We start from the raw sequence: 15,802 nt of genomic DNA, 5'->3' as shown, positions 1-15,802 counted from the left end.
TGAAAAGTAAAATCCTTGACTTAGAGCACAAAATTGAGAGCCTAACCAACAGAACAAATACAGCAGAAGAGAGGATCTCTGAAACGGAAGACACACAAAACGAACACACCCAGTTCATTAAACAGCTGGAGACAAGTCTGAACAAAGCCAATAAGACCATACAAGAAATGAAAGACAACCTCAGAAAATCAAATATTAGGATTATTGGCCTTCCTGAAGGAGCGGAAAAAGAATCAGGAATGCAAATGGTGCTCGACGAAATTATACAGGAAAACTTTCAAAACACTTGGAACATGAATCCAGCTCAAATCCAGGACGGTCATAGGACTCCCAGCAGATACGACCCAAAGCGATCTTCACCCAGACATATGGTGCTCAAGTTCCACTCCAACGAAGACAAAGAAAGAATCCTGAGACAAGTACGAAGCAGAGAAAAGATCACATACCGGGGAAAACCAATCAGGATCACGGCTGACTTTTCTGAAGAGACCTTACAAGCAAGAAGAGAATGGACAAAGATCTTCCAAATCCTGAATCAGAACAACTGTCAACCAAGACTATTGTACCCAGCAAAGATCTCATTCGTATTTGAGAACGAAATCAAATACTTCCACAGCAAAGAGAAATTAGAAGAATATGCCAGCACAAAACCAGCTCTACAAAATCTCCTTAGAAATGCACTAATTCCAGAAAAAAAGGAGGTGAATCATAAGCAAAGATGGCAAACAGGAAGATCTCCCCACTAAAGTCCACACAAGGAAGGGCAATTACACAGATATCAACACCCACAAAAACAAGTATGGCAGGGCAAAATCACAACCTCTCAATTTTAACTCTCAACACAAATGGCCTGAACTCACCAATCAAAAGGCATAGATTAACAGAATGGATTATCAAACAGCACCCAACTATCTGTTGCCTACAAGAGACACATCTAACCAGAAGAGATTCGAAGAAGCTGAAAGTGAAAGGTTGGAAACAGATATTTTATGCCAATGGACGAGAAAAAAAGGCTGGGGTAGCTGTCTTAATTTCAGATGATGTGGACTTCAATCTGACACACATCAAAAAGGACAGGGAAGGACATTATATATTGGTGAAGGGACTGATCCATCAGGAAGTAATTACCATTGTGAACATATATGCATCAAATTCAAACGCACCTAGCTACGTGAAGCAATTACTCACGGACTTAAGGGGAGACATAGATATGCACACAATAATAGTGGGTGATCTTAACACCCCACTAACAACTATAGACAGATCAATAAAACAAAAACTCAACAAAGAAACAACAGAACTCATACAAACAATAGAACAACTGGACTTGGTTGACATTTATAGAATTTTTTACCCTAAGGCCACAGATTATACATTTTTTTCAGCAGTGCATGGCACCTTCTCCAGGATCGACCACATGATAGGACACAAAGCAAACCTAAATAACTTCAAAAAGATAGGAATCATACCATGTACCCTCTCAGACCACCACGGAATGAAGCTGGAAATCAGCAATTCAAAATGCCCCAGGAAATACAGAAACTCTTGGAGGCTGAACAATATGCTACTAAACGAACAATGGATCAGAGAAGAAATTAAAGATGAGATCAAAAAATTTATGGAAACCAATGAAAACTCTGACACAACATTCCAAAATTTGTGGGACACTGCCAAAGCAGTGCTACGGGGTAAACTCATCGCAATTGGAGCTCATGTCAAGGCCCAAGAGAGGCGCCAAATACAGGAACTAAACACACACCTCCAGGAACTGGAAAAACAACAGCAGAAGAGCCCCACACACAATAGGAAACAAGAAATCATCAAAACAAGGGAGGAAATCAACCAGATAGAAATAAAAAAAACCATACACAAAATCAATGAATCAAAAAGCTGTTTTTTTGAGAAGATAAACAAGATAGACACCCCACTGGCCCGACTGACAAAGAAAAAACAAGAGAAGGCAAGAATTAACAGCATCAAAGATGAAAAAGGCAACATAACAACAGACACCGCATCCATTAAGGCCATAATTAGAAATTACTACAAAGCACTGTACTCCAACAAATCAGAAGATCACCAAGAAATGGAAAAGTTCTTAGACTTCTACCACTTGCCAAAACTTAGCCCAGAGGCAACAAACGACCTGAACAAACCCATAACTGAAGTAGAGATTGAATCAGTGATTAAAGACCTCCCAACAAGGAAAAGCCCAGGCCCAGACGGCTTCACTCCAGAATTCTACAAAACATTCCGAACGGAGCTGACCCCAATCCTCTACAAACTCTTCAAAACAATAGAAAAAGAGGCAACCCTTCCAAACTCATTCTATGAAACCAACATTACCTTAATCCCAAAACCAGACAGAGAACTAACAGAGAAGGAAAACTACAGACCTATCTCTTTGATGAACATTGATGCTAAGATTCTCAACAAAATCCTAGCCAACAGAATTCAAAAACACATCAGACAGATCATTCATCCAGATCAAGTAGGATTCATCCCTGGAATGCAGGGATGGTTCAACATTCGAAAATCTATAAATGTGATACACCACATCCAAAAACTGAAAAACAAGAATCACATGATAGTATCAATAGATGCAGAAAAAGCTTTCGACGAAATCCAACATCACTTCCTACTAAAAACCCTAACCAAGGTAGGCATAGATGGAAAAATCCACAACATAATTAAAGCCATATATGAAAAACCCAACGCCAGCATCATACTGAATGGAGAAAAGCTGGAACCCTTCCCACTGAGATCTGGAACAAAACAGGGATGTCCTCTTTCTCCACTACTATTCAACATAGTCCTAGAGGTACTCGCTGAGGCCATAAGACAAGAAAAAAAAATCAGAGGAATTCAAATGGGAAACGAAGAAGTTAAACTCTCACTATATGCAGATGATATGATTCTTTATGTAGAAGAGCCAAGAGACTCAATACAGAGACTGCTAGAACTTGTACGAGAGTTTGGTAGAGTGGCAGGGTACAAAATTAATGAACAAAAATCAACAGCCATAGTGTATGCGAACAGCCCCAAGATGGAAAAAGACTTAACCAGCAAGATACCATTCAAAATAACAGAGAAAAGTATGAAATATCTGGGAATAAATCTAACCAAAAATGTAGAAGACTTATTTGAAGAAAACTACAAACTACTTTAAAAAGAAATTGAGCAAGACCTCAAAAGATGGAGTAACATCCCATGCTCCTGGATAGGTAAAATCAATATCATTAAAATGTCTATACTGCCAAAAGCAATATATACATTCAACGCAATCCCAATCAAATTGCCCAAAACATTCTTCATGGAACTGGAAACAATGATCCAAAGGTTCATCTGGAAGCACAAAAAACCACGGATAGCTAGAACTATCCTGAAGAACAGGAAGTTAGCAGGGGGAATCACAGTTCCGGACCTCTGGACATACTATAGGGCAGTGGTTATCAAAACAGCGTGGTACTGGCACAAAGATAGAGAGGAAGATCAATGGAGCAGAATAGAAACGCCAGAAGGAAACCCACACAGATACAGCCAAATAATCTTTGACAAAAAGACAAACGACAATCCAGGCAAATGGGAAGGTCTGTTCAATAAATGCTGTTGGGACAACTGGTTGATAGCCTGCAGAAACAAAAAAAATAGATCCACATCTCTCACCATACACTAAGATCAGATCTAAATGGATAACAGATCTAAACCTACATCCAGAAACCTTCAAACTTTTGGAAGAAAATGTTGGAAACACACTGGAACACCTAGGGGTAGGCCCTCACTTCCTAAAAAAGACTCCAGATGCAGTAGAAATCAAGACCAAAATAAACAATTGGGACCTCATCAAACTAAGAAGCTTCTGTACAGCTAGAGAAACAATCAACAAAGTAAAAAGGCAACCCACAGAATGGGAGAAGATCTTCGCACATGACATAGGTGATAGAGGGCTAATATCCAGAATATACAAAGAGCTACAAAACAACCAAAATGTCAAAACAAGCCACTCAAGAAATGGGCACGGGAAATGGGCAAACACTTCACAAAGGAACAAACCCAAATGGCAAATAAACATATGAAAAAATGCTCAAGTTCCCTGGCAATAAGGGAAATCCAAATTAAAACATCAAGGAGGTACCACCTAACGCCAGTAAGACTGGCCCACATGAATAAAAGCACCAACGACACTCGTTGGCGAGGTTGCGGGGAAAAGGGAACCCTACTCCACTGCTGGTGGGGCTGCAGGCTGGTACAGCCTCTATGGAACGCAGTATGGAGAATATTCAAACAACTCAAATTCAACATACCGTATGATCCAGCAATAGCACTCCTAGGAATATATCCAGAACACTTGTTCTATGAGAAACCAACATGCACTCCTATGTTCATAGCAGCACAATCAGTAATTGCAAAAACATGGAAACAACCAAAATGCCCATCAACAGAGGATTGGATAAGAAAGCTATGGTTCATCTACTCCATGGAATACTACTCAGCTATTAAAAAAAACAAAATACAGTTCTTTGTGGCCAAATGGGCCAAACTGGAAACCATCATGCTAAGGGAAATGAGCCAATCCCAAAAGGTTAAATACCACATGTTTGCCTTAATTTAAGATGATATGATGTTATGTATAACATGTTATGTTTTGAATGTTATATGTTGTGTATAAACTAAAATTGAAGTACAGGTGAGGTGGTCACAGAAGGTGGCTGGGAACTCGCATTTACTTTTAACATATTGGTTACTCATTACTATGTCAATTAATTCCATAATGATGTAAATTTTTGCTGATGGTATGTTGGAGCTTTCAATTGACTGGGATGATACTCTGCTGGCTCTGTCTTCAGACCAGAGAGGGTATACCTAAGAAACCGTTGAACTTGACGGGACAATAAGATGCTGGACTCTATGTTTGGTATACGCTTGCAATGGGGAAATCTCAACTGAACTTGAGCTGTGGTTATGCAACAAGCTGGAGGAATCCACCATGGTGGGAGGGTTTGGGGAGGGGTGGGGAGAACCCAAGTATCTATGTAACTGTGTCACATAATACAATGTAATTACTGAAGTTAAATAATAAATAATTAAAAAAAAAAAAAAGAAAGTCAATGAATGGGATCTGAGTGCTTGGTTCAGTGCCTAGGACACCACTGGGGATACCCACATCCCATGTCAGAGTACTTGGGTTATAGTCTGGCTTAACTCTGAATTCCAGTCTCTGTGAATTGGGCATTTTGGGCGCAACTAGTGATGATTTGAGTAATTGTGTCTCTCTCACTCATGTGGGAGACCCAGATTCATGCAGGTGGGTGGGGTAGGGTGAGAAGTATCTCTATGCTCCTAAATGTTTAGTGCGAAATAGATTAAACTGGTTCACCTTATGTAAATGAAACCATTTAAAATATTTTTAAAACTCTTAATAATGCAGAATTAGAGAACTTTTTCACTTGATAAATATCAACAAGACTAAACCTACACGCTAACTTCATACTTAAGCGAGAAACTTGAATCTTCCCGTCAAAGATCAAGAAAATGGTCAAGATTTTTACCTTTCACAATTGCTTTTTAACACTATTCTGGAAGTTTTAGATAACACAATAAAACACTAAAATAAAAAAGTATATGTTAATAGGGTGGAAGGAAGAAAGAAAGAAATAAAACTCTGTTCATAGATGGTCTGTATAGATGAGCCTAAAGATTGACCAAAAGATTCCTAAAACTAATAAGTGATTACAGTGAGTTCATGCGACGATATAAACCCAACCATACAAAAGCCAATAGTATTCCCATTTACCAGTGATGAACAGTAAGATTTGAAATTAACTGGACAATCAGTTTTACATTAACACTCCTTCTAAAAATAAAATAATTAGAACAACTACAATACAGTAAGTAGAAGAAGCATATAAAAAAACAACAAAATGGTGTTGAAAGAAATTGAATAAATAAATGGGCAACTATTGCATTATGGCTGATAAGAAGATAATGATGCCATGACTTTCCTGAATTTTATCTGTAGTTTTACTGCACTCTTAATTAACATTGTGGCAAATTCTTTACAGATATCAACAAACTCATTCCAAAACTTACAGAAACAAAAAGACACCTAATAGCACACGGTGAGCAAGTTGAGTGCTTGCCTGGGCTCAGGAGGCATCTCCCTCCCTGGAGGAGGAGATCTCTTGAGAACAAGGGTGGGCCTAAGCTCCACCTGCCACCAACATCCTGCAGTGAGAGGGACCTAGGGAAGTTCAACCTCAGGGCCTCAGTGCAGAGAGCTTCCAGCAGCCTAACAGCTGCTGGGAGTATCCAAGCAAGGTTGAACTCAATGCTTGGGGCCCTGGCCACAGTCACCGCTGCCACACAGTGAGCAAGTCCTGGGCGCCCAGTGTGCCAATTGGCATCAGGCTCCACCTGCTGGCCACCCAGTGGCAAGATCTGGGGGTTAGGGGTGTGGAATTGCTGCCTAGTTATGTCCATGAGTGAGGCCACTATGCATGTCGGTGCGGAATCAATCCTGAGGGACTCCCAACCACAGGGTAACTTTTCCTTGAAGGTAAGCAAGGGTACTGAGACCTGGTGGATTGAAGGGGAGAGATCAGATGATCTGTATGGGTCAGATTGATACACCAGCCCACTTGAGAGTCCTGTGTAGGACTTGTTACCTCCAAACAATACTAACCACCACACACACACATACACACACACACCAGTCCATGTGAAATCTAAGGCTGGGGGCCTGTCTAGCAGGGCTAGATCCTAGTACCTGAAAGAATGTTGGATCAGGGGATGAGTCACACTGAGCAGGGTCATGACACTAACCAGCACACAAGAGAACCAGGTCCTGGGGTAGATTCGAGGACGGGGGGCCAATCCTATGGAAATACAAGTCCCACTGGTTAGCTCAAGAGTTGGGGTGGTGATGGACTGAGCTAGTGTGACCATGGAACCTGCCATCACTAATGGGTAAAGGGACCCACAAAAGTCTGGGCAGGTCCAGGCTGCAGCACCCACATGTGCATCCTAAAACAGGGTGTGAGGCAGGCCAGATCGCAACATTCACCAGTTCATACAAGGCCAAGACGGAAGGGCAGATTATGCAGGGCACTGGCCTAACATCCGCTGGCATCTATGCGATCTGGATCTGGGAGTGGGTCAAGTGGGAAAACCCTGGATACTCCCCTAGTGGGTCATAACTCTCACTGACGATCAGTGCTCCAGGCTTGGTGGTCATGCAAGCTGGACAAAGTTAGCTCCAACTGTTGGCTGATGCATGAGTTGGCTAATGGGAAATGAACTGGGCAGGGCTGAGCAAAACTCAGCTCACCAGCAAGAACAGAAATCAGGTTGGAGCACAAGTCATGTCAAGCTAGGCTCTTACACCTACTGGTTTGCATGAGCCAGGGATGGGAATAGACTGAGCAGGGCCAGGTTCCACCACCCACCAAAAAGAAGGGGGGGGCAGTCTGGGCCAGGCCAGGCTGTAGCATCTAAGGCAAAAGTCAAGAGAGCTGAGGGATTATGCCAAGCTAGGTCAGAGCAACCACTGGCACACACGCAATCTGTGACTGGGAACAGGCCCAGTTGGGGAGCAAAGAGGATACCTTTGACTGGGTTGGAACTCCCACTAGTTGGCGGGAAGTGGACAAATTCAAATTCAGCTCCTCCTTTGAAGGCTAATCTATTCTAAAACCTTTCATTTTGGGAGTTTGTGTGGCTCTTTCAATGAATGATTTTAATAAGAAAACAATAAGCCAAATATAGTACATGAAATTGTGAGTTTGCAATGCATTTTTCACATGTCTAGGATATGCTGTTTATTGATGGGTTTTTAAAATTAACCTATTTGAAAGTCAGAGTTTCAGAAATGGAGGGAGATTTTGCTGGATTTCTGAGTACCACTTTTGTCTGCACGTGGAGACTCAGAGCTCCTTGCACCAGGGAATTGTTAGAAGACACATTGCACACTGCATAGACCTAGGTCATGAGGAGTACTGGCTCTGTGAGTGCATCCCAGGCTGTGAATCAGTGGCTCCCCTCTAGCAAACAGAAAGGCTATGACTAGCACACACTAGCCAACTCAAGCACACCCTGCCCACATGGACCACAGCCACAGGGGCTCCAGCATACCCAGTCTGGGTGTCACTCATAGGTTCTGGGGATTTGAAGGTGAACATTTTGGAGGGTCATTACTCTGCCTATTAGAATTTCCACAGAAGCTCATATTTGAAATGTGTAACATTAATCCCCATGTTTAAGTAATATGGTGCAACTTGCACATGCCTTATTCATTTCCTCTAAAAAAAATCTTGATTTTTTTTGGCAACTTTAGAAATTGCAAAGTATCGCTTCTTGGCCTTTTGGCTAAGATCAAGTGTAGAACATGCAAAGTAAAGATGTTCCATATTATTTAATAAGTCAGTGTAACATGACCAAAGCTATTCCTATTGATGCTTCTGATGATTGGCTTTCCTTTGGTCACAGAAAAATGTAACAGCATTACTCTGCATTTCAGTAATTCATGTAAGGTGGCTTACGCATCTTCACACACCCCTGTAACTACCATACTATTCAAACCTCTTGAATCTTCCATTTCTGTGACTCTAAAAGGAAAAACATCTGCTGCATTAACAATATGTACCTCAGGATAATGTGTTAGAAATAAGATTTTGAATAATACCCTTTAATTCGAATCATGAATACAAATATCGTTTTTCAGGCTTTCCTTTTCCCAGGGTCATACAAGCATCAATGTGTCAACCTTGAACCTATACCATTGCACTTTAATTTCATTAGAAAAAAGTAAAAAGAATAGCATTCTTTCAGAGTATTTTTAAGCTACTGCCAAATTCTTCAAGAACTAGATGAAAGAGAACAACGTGAACATGTCTGGAACTCAGGAAGGTACAGGAATAAAAGGGATACAGAGAGGTGGGTCCTGGACAAACTTCAGGCCTTATTCTATAGCCAGCCACTAAGCAGTTCCAGCTGAATATTATCACACATGACCCTCTTACATTTCCATAATTCTGAAATGTCATTTTATTATGCTAGTGTTCAAGTTTCAATCTTGGCAGCCAAATAAATACGTCAGGCCCCTCAACCAAGCCAGTCAAGCACAGCTATGGAACAGAGTTGGCTCACGGGCCAATAGTTGTGAAGCTGCAAAATCAGCCGAGCCACGTCTTACTGTGTGAAGTCAGCACACTACTACCCTGCACTGTCTGACATTTCCAGAACCTGGCAGAAATCAGACGCACATACTCGAGGGAGACAAACAGCCTTAGTGACTGACTGAGTGGTTCTTTGTTCATTGTTCTTGTGGCAGCTTCGGCTTGAATGACATCCGTCACATCACAGGATGTGATGTAAATGAGTAAATGAATAAAAACAAACCTGAAGGAAAACTTTGGCTACTCTCTTTTCTTCATGCCTACAAATGCACAAGTAGTTAGACAGCCTGACATTTTGTAAGTAAAAGCTTAAGAGGAACTCATTTTTCATATTATCAAAAACGCATCAACTCTATTTATACTGCTGCAATGACTAATAATGACTTTCATAATAAAATGAGAGAGAGATTTAAATTAAAACAACGTCACTTCACTGTTTGCATGTTGGTTAACTCATTCAATAGATTGGCATATATCAGCATTGTCTGTGTCCTTTTGCCTGGAAATACATCACTTTGAGTTATTTTTTTATTTCTCATAACTTGCATTTTCTTAACTACATCATAACTGGGAGTTTTTATTAAATGCTAATACTACCGCTTTTCAGAAGGGAACTTTGTTCTGCGTGGTGCACTCAAAAGGAAAATACAGAAAAGTGACCCAAATTGTGTTTTTCAACAAACTTTTAATTTATCCCCCATGCCATTTGTAGCAGAATAAAGAACAAAAAAAAGCAAGGATAGAGACACTGAAATTTACAGTCAGTTTGAATTATTACAAACAAACAAAATTACTTTGCAGATACAATCACACTGGGAAAAAAAAAGCTTTTGCAATGTCACCACTTATAAACAGGGATTTGGCTAATTGCAAGCAAACATTTGAAAGCAGTGATGTGTAAAATATTCCTTCTTGAGTAAATGTCCTTGTTCCTGGAAAGAATCAATCTTAATTGTCACAGATTTATCATTTTATCAATGTGCAGCCAGCTAACTTTCCAGTGTGTGTTTGTTTTTATAACCTTAGTCTTTTAAGCTACATTTTGCAGTTTCTAAAAGCACTGAATGCACAAGCAAAACAATTGCAACAAGAATAAATTAAAATCGCAACGAGAAAAACTGATCACTGACTTCTTACAGGAAATTGACATATTATAGTGTGATAATCACGACAGAATGGAACAATCAAGCAAAAGAAGCTGTTTCTACCCCAAAGTAGCAGAAAAGTTGATCAAGCAGGTTTCACACCTCAATTCAGAAAACAAAGTGCTGCCAAAATAAGTTAGAAAACCACTCCATTGATGCTTGGCCTTTTTGTGTTGTTAGTGTTTAAGAATGAAATTCATGGAACCTGAAAACATGTTGAACAATGTCTTAGCCCAGGATCTGCAGTTTTCAGGCACAAGGAGGAGAGCACCAGTCAATCTTCTTCACACACCCAGACCCATGAGCCCATAAAAGCCACGAGTGATGATGGCTCAGACAGCATCCTCAGTGACTGCTTTGCATCCTTCAGCGTCTGGGTTGACTTCCAGTGCTCTGAAAGACTCCGCCACTGGAGCACCAAATCCCTGGCGCTCATTACCTTCCTCGGTCTCCTTTTGGACTGTGTGTGGCAGGCACTCCTGCTCAGAGTTACTGCGGACATAGCCAGGTAAAGTCACGTGGCTGTCGGGCTGCCTGGGGATGGGCTTGGAGGCTCTGCCTGCAAGGAGCACCATGTGAGTGCTGGCTGCCATCTGGGACTGGCTGCTGGAGCTGTGAGTCACGGTTGTGAGCACGGAGCCATACCTGTGGCTGCCACATGGTGGCATCCTTTTCCAGTCCAGGGATGGGTTCCAACGGCTCCACAGCTTCTTCACCTCAGCCTGAACCTAAGCCACAGGAAACACAATGCGCATCACACAGGATGAAGCAGATCCTGCAACCCTGCCACAGGGATGCCTGTCTTGATTTCAATAGTAGCCACATTCAGTGGCTGAGCTTCTTCTTTGAACTTTTCAACTATATTTTCCCTCTCACCTTGAAACAACCTCCAAGATAACTGTTATTTTTGGAGAACACAAAACTCAGTCTTTAAGATGAAAGGATTTGAAATGGACTGCATTGTGTGTGTGTGCTCTCTTTGTGTAGCCACACCAAAAACGGGGGAAAAAAAGAGTAAACAACAATGTGGAAGACAGACCAGCCAAGACGAATCAGAGGCAATTCTTTTGTAGGTGGAAAGCAAGAAGTGTCAGGATGGGGCCCTTGTTTGTTTCTAATACTGCTATTGGAGACTCAGTTCTACTGCTGTCGCCCCTTTCCAGAAGAGACTTAGATGAATGGGAAACGGGAACCCTGGAAAGCTAGTGTCACCTGAAACATCTAACTTCTGTGCTTCTGACTTGCTTGCCCCACCAACAAATAAGGTAAAAGCAAACACAGAAGCAAATCATGGGATTAATGAACTACTGATTAATTGAAACTGTCTCTGCAGGGTCTGAAAAATGCCAATACAACAAAACTCTAAATGCAGACGTCATCTGGTCACTGGAGGTTACAAGTGTCCTTGCATTTAAGGGACTAGCAATAAGTTTAAAATTGGAGAAAAGAGAGGTGCCGTCTTATCCAACAGTAAGACAAGCTAAAGGAATGTTAAAGATATCATACAATGAGGTTACCTCTCTTCAGTCAAACCCTAAAAGAACTGACACCATCTTATCATTAAAAAATTATAAAGGGCCCGGAAGCGTGGACTAGCAGCTAAAGTCCTCGCCTTGAAAGCCCCGGGATCCCATATGGACACCGGTTCTAATCCCGGCAGCTCCACTTCCCATTCAGCTCCCTGCTTGTGGCCTGGGAAAGCAGTTGAGGACGGCCCAATGCATTGGGACACTGCACCCACGTGGGAGACCCGGAAGAGGTTCCAGGTTCCTGGCTTCGGATCGGCGCACATCGGCCCGTTGCAGCTCACTTGGGGAGTGAATCATTGGACGGAAGATCTTCCTCTCTGTCTCTCCTCCTCTCTGTATATCTGACTGTAATAAAATGAATAAATCTTTAAAAAAAATTATAAAAATATTTGAATGAATTTGGCTCAGGACAGCTTATATTTGATTTCTTATAACAAGTGAAACAATAAAAATCTCAGTATTAACTGAAATAGGAAGTTCACTGTCCAAGCAATTATTAAGTCATATTCCACTAAATTATGTTTAACATCAGAGCTTATAACCAATATTTAAAAGTGCTGGGCTACAAACACTAATTCTTGCTCCATCAAGATAATTTATGATTAATACATCTATTTCTCCCTTTCCATTCTGTCCCGTAACTCCTGGAAATCCTCTAAAGAGATACAGGTCACATTGTGATGGCCATTGATACCTGCTTATGGTTTGAATGTGACTTCAATGCTTACATGTTGGCAGCTTAATCCCCAATGCAATCATGTTAGCAGGTGGGTCCTAACGGGTGATGCCAATGTTATGAGGGCTTCACTCTCATGAATGGGTTAAGGCCAAATATAAGCGACTTAAGGTTGTGGATTTAATCCTTTCATTTCCTCCTTTCCTTCAAATGCTCCCCATCCTTCTTGTCTTTTACCATGGGGGCTGACGTGACTTCATCAGGTGTGGGCTCATCAACTTTGGGCTTCCCATCTTCCAGAAATATAATAAATAAATTCCTGTTCTTGATAAATTATGCAATTTCAGGTGTTCTGTCACAGTGGCGTGAAGCTAAGACACAGCTAACTCAGAGCTAGACTGTAGGGTATCCAGGGTCCCTTCCAGCACACCTACCTCGCCATTGCAGTAGCAGTAGATGATAGACACAAAGAAACCCTGCAGAACCAAAAAGAAGGTCAATCCAATTGCAACTCATATGCTTGCACTGAAGTGTCTAAATATGACTAAAAAAGCTATTTCTATTATATTAGATTTGATATTAGCACTCAATGATCACATACCTTCCATCCTCTATTTGGTGAAAGATACTTATATACAAACTTTTAATGTTAAAAACTATGGACATATAATAGTATAGGATAAGAACACAAAGAAATAATGTTCATCTAAAAATAGTATTGAATGGATAGAGTATGTTGGGATCTGCTCTGTGTGTCTATCCCCGTTTTGGAATAGAAGAGGCATAGAAGAAATACAAATATTCATATGAGAAAAAAAAGACAATAAGGTTTATGCATATAAAATAAGTGATGCAATAAGAACCATGGACTTTTAAGCTGGTTGGAGTGTTACAATGACAAAGAAGTCAGCTCTGTGAATACTGGTGGGGAGACAGCATTCCAGGCTAGGGAGACAAGAAGGGTCGGCTTCTGAGACTGCAAGGTCTAGAGAAACAGCAAATATAGAAGAAACCATACAGTGAAAACTTAGGAGGTAATTTGGAGCATGGGCGAGTCATGCAGGTTGCTCTGCACATAGAGTTGTGTAGGCCAGAAGCCAGCATTTGGGTTTTATTCTGAGTGCAATAGAAAACTTTTGGATGTGTTCAGCAAGCAAATGACATGAGCAGATTGCTGTTGTTAAGATTATTTAGATTGCCGTATTAAGTTTTAAGGCAGCAGAAAAAAAGAAAAAACAGCAAATGAGCGAGCAAAGAATAATCCACATGGGAAATGACGACACATCACACTTCCAAATGAGATACATCAGTGACAGCAACCTCAGATACATCGGTGACAGCAACCTCAGATACATCGGTGACAGCAACCTCAGATACATCGGTGACAGCAACCTCTTCCTCTTGGTGCCTCTCTTCCCTCTTTCATTCCTTTTCCATGCCAATACCTTTTCATTCTCATTTATTTTCTATTTATTTTCACAGGTCCCTGCTTATCAGGTGTTACATATTTAACAACAGTGAGCCTCCTTATTTTGCTGCCAAGATTTGTGTGTGAAACAGCTCCAGAACCACCCTTGCTGTACTCCAGGGATTAACCTAAGTACTATGAGACAGAAAAGCACAGGTGCCCTACAGTTTTACCCTTTCATGATCCAAGAAAGACAGGTGCATCAAAGCCAGAGAGAGGAACAGAGGAAAAAGTTGCCAGGGACAGTGTAGAGGATGCAAATAACAAGAACCAGGCAACAAGGCAGCACTGCTTACCTGGAAGGAGTTGAAGAAGAGCTCACAGTGCATGCGGATCTCCCAGCCAAGCCCAGTGAAGGAGTGTGGCAGGCAAATGAACACAATGTAGTGCACTCCAAAAACCAAGACAAGCACCAGCGTTGACTTGGCAAGTTTCCTGCAGGTAAGAACAAACCTTTTCATTAATAACCTAGCATGCCATTCAGAAGCAACCGTGTATGGAGAAAACGAAAACAGCTGAGCTGGTAAACATGACTGCCCCAGCTCTTTCCAGTCCTAACACTTCTGCTAGCTTTTCATCCTCCCACCTCTGTCACTACTTCAAGTAGTTTCTTCTTATCATGAGTATCTCCCAAATGTTCTCTATTAAATTCATTTTGCTTGCTTAATGGACAATATTTAATAAATTGGAAATGCTTTGATTTCTTGTCTCAAAACTTTAACTTCTGTTTGAAACTTAAAGAAGCATTAACTCCATCTGTGTTGATGGCCTTTCTTTTCATAGACAACATTTTAAAATAAACTGCTTCTTATTTCTTATTTCTTGTATCTTAATTCTTCATTTATCATTGATGATTCTTATTCCTAGGGACACCTTACACTTTATTTGAGCTACATCTGACTCAGTCCTCTTGTCTTCTCTGGTTATTCTTTGTGAAATATTCTATCTCAAAATGCCTATGGTTCTATTTTATAGTTTTGATTTTTTGCAAGATGGTTTGACATAATTTCCCGTAACTGCCTCTTCATAAAAATTTTCTTGTGCATATGGAGAAATCTTGAGTTTTCTCAAATGATAATGTGGTAGTTAACTTTAGATGTCTGTGTGGCAGGGCTAAGGAGTCCCTAGAGAAGTGGTAAAGCATTAATTTCTTGGTGTATTAGCCTGAGTATTTTCAGAGGAGATTGTTTCCTATGTAATGGGACTGCGTGAAGTTTCACTCTCAATGTGGCCAGAAATTGTCCAATATAGTGGGGGGGGGGCACTTATGACGAAAAGATGGAGAGGAAAGATGAATTAACTCTCCTACAGTTGGGGTACCAATCTCCCTTGGTCAGACAGCCCCTTAGATTCTCAGTACTTCACTTCAGAGGTACATTGGCATCCCTGGTTTTCATAATCATATCAGCTAATTCCTCTAATATCTGCGCCCCCATACACCCATCTATATCCATGAATACACATCTGTGTCTTTTTATTTGGTCTATCAAGAACTTTGGCTAATGCATTTGGCTTACTCTGACTGCCAATATCCCACCTCCTCCTATTTCCATCATCATTAATGTTCACTCAGTGAGCATACGCAGGACCAGGGATTCACTTAGATTGTGACAATAACAGTAGAAAGTGCCACTTTCATGACTGTTGCTTAACTTTCATTTTATCTACAAAATTCTCTCCTTTGTCTTTCTGACAAAGTAAGCCAACAACCACAAGAACTTAAAAGTGAAACCTTCCCTAGTCCAGTTTTAAGATCACAGGCCCACTGGCATCCCAACTTGAAGAATCCAAAATGGGTTGCCACACCCAGATCC

The 15,802-nt window shown here is 41.0% G+C and overlaps 1 protein-coding gene and 1 pseudogene across 1 annotated transcript in view; one reads left to right on the top strand and one right to left on the bottom strand.

The window, feature by feature from the left end:
- The first annotated feature begins 8,341 nt into the window (after positions 1 to 8,341).
- LOC118757992 (U2 spliceosomal RNA) lies at positions 8,342 to 8,520 on the top strand (annotated as a pseudogene).
- A 1,825-nt stretch (positions 8,521 to 10,345) lies between these two features.
- PTH2R (parathyroid hormone 2 receptor) overlaps positions 10,346 to 15,802 on the bottom strand; it is a 91,039-nt gene continuing 85,582 nt past the window's right edge. The window contains exons 11-13 of the mRNA XM_012926579.2: positions 14,285 to 14,423; positions 12,955 to 12,996; positions 10,346 to 11,043 (exon numbers count right to left, since the gene is read on the bottom strand). Coding sequence (XP_012782033.2) covers positions 10,648 to 11,043; positions 12,955 to 12,996; positions 14,285 to 14,423 — 577 coding nt within the window. The 3' untranslated portion in view covers positions 10,346 to 10,647. The remainder of the gene's footprint in view (positions 11,044 to 12,954; positions 12,997 to 14,284; positions 14,424 to 15,802) is intronic.

The sequence above is a fragment of the Ochotona princeps genome, chromosome 5 (assembly GCF_030435755.1).
Source record: "Ochotona princeps isolate mOchPri1 chromosome 5, mOchPri1.hap1, whole genome shotgun sequence".
Taxonomy (NCBI): domain Eukaryota; kingdom Metazoa; phylum Chordata; class Mammalia; order Lagomorpha; family Ochotonidae; genus Ochotona; species Ochotona princeps.
This window is presented reverse-complemented; position numbering and strand designations above follow the sequence as displayed.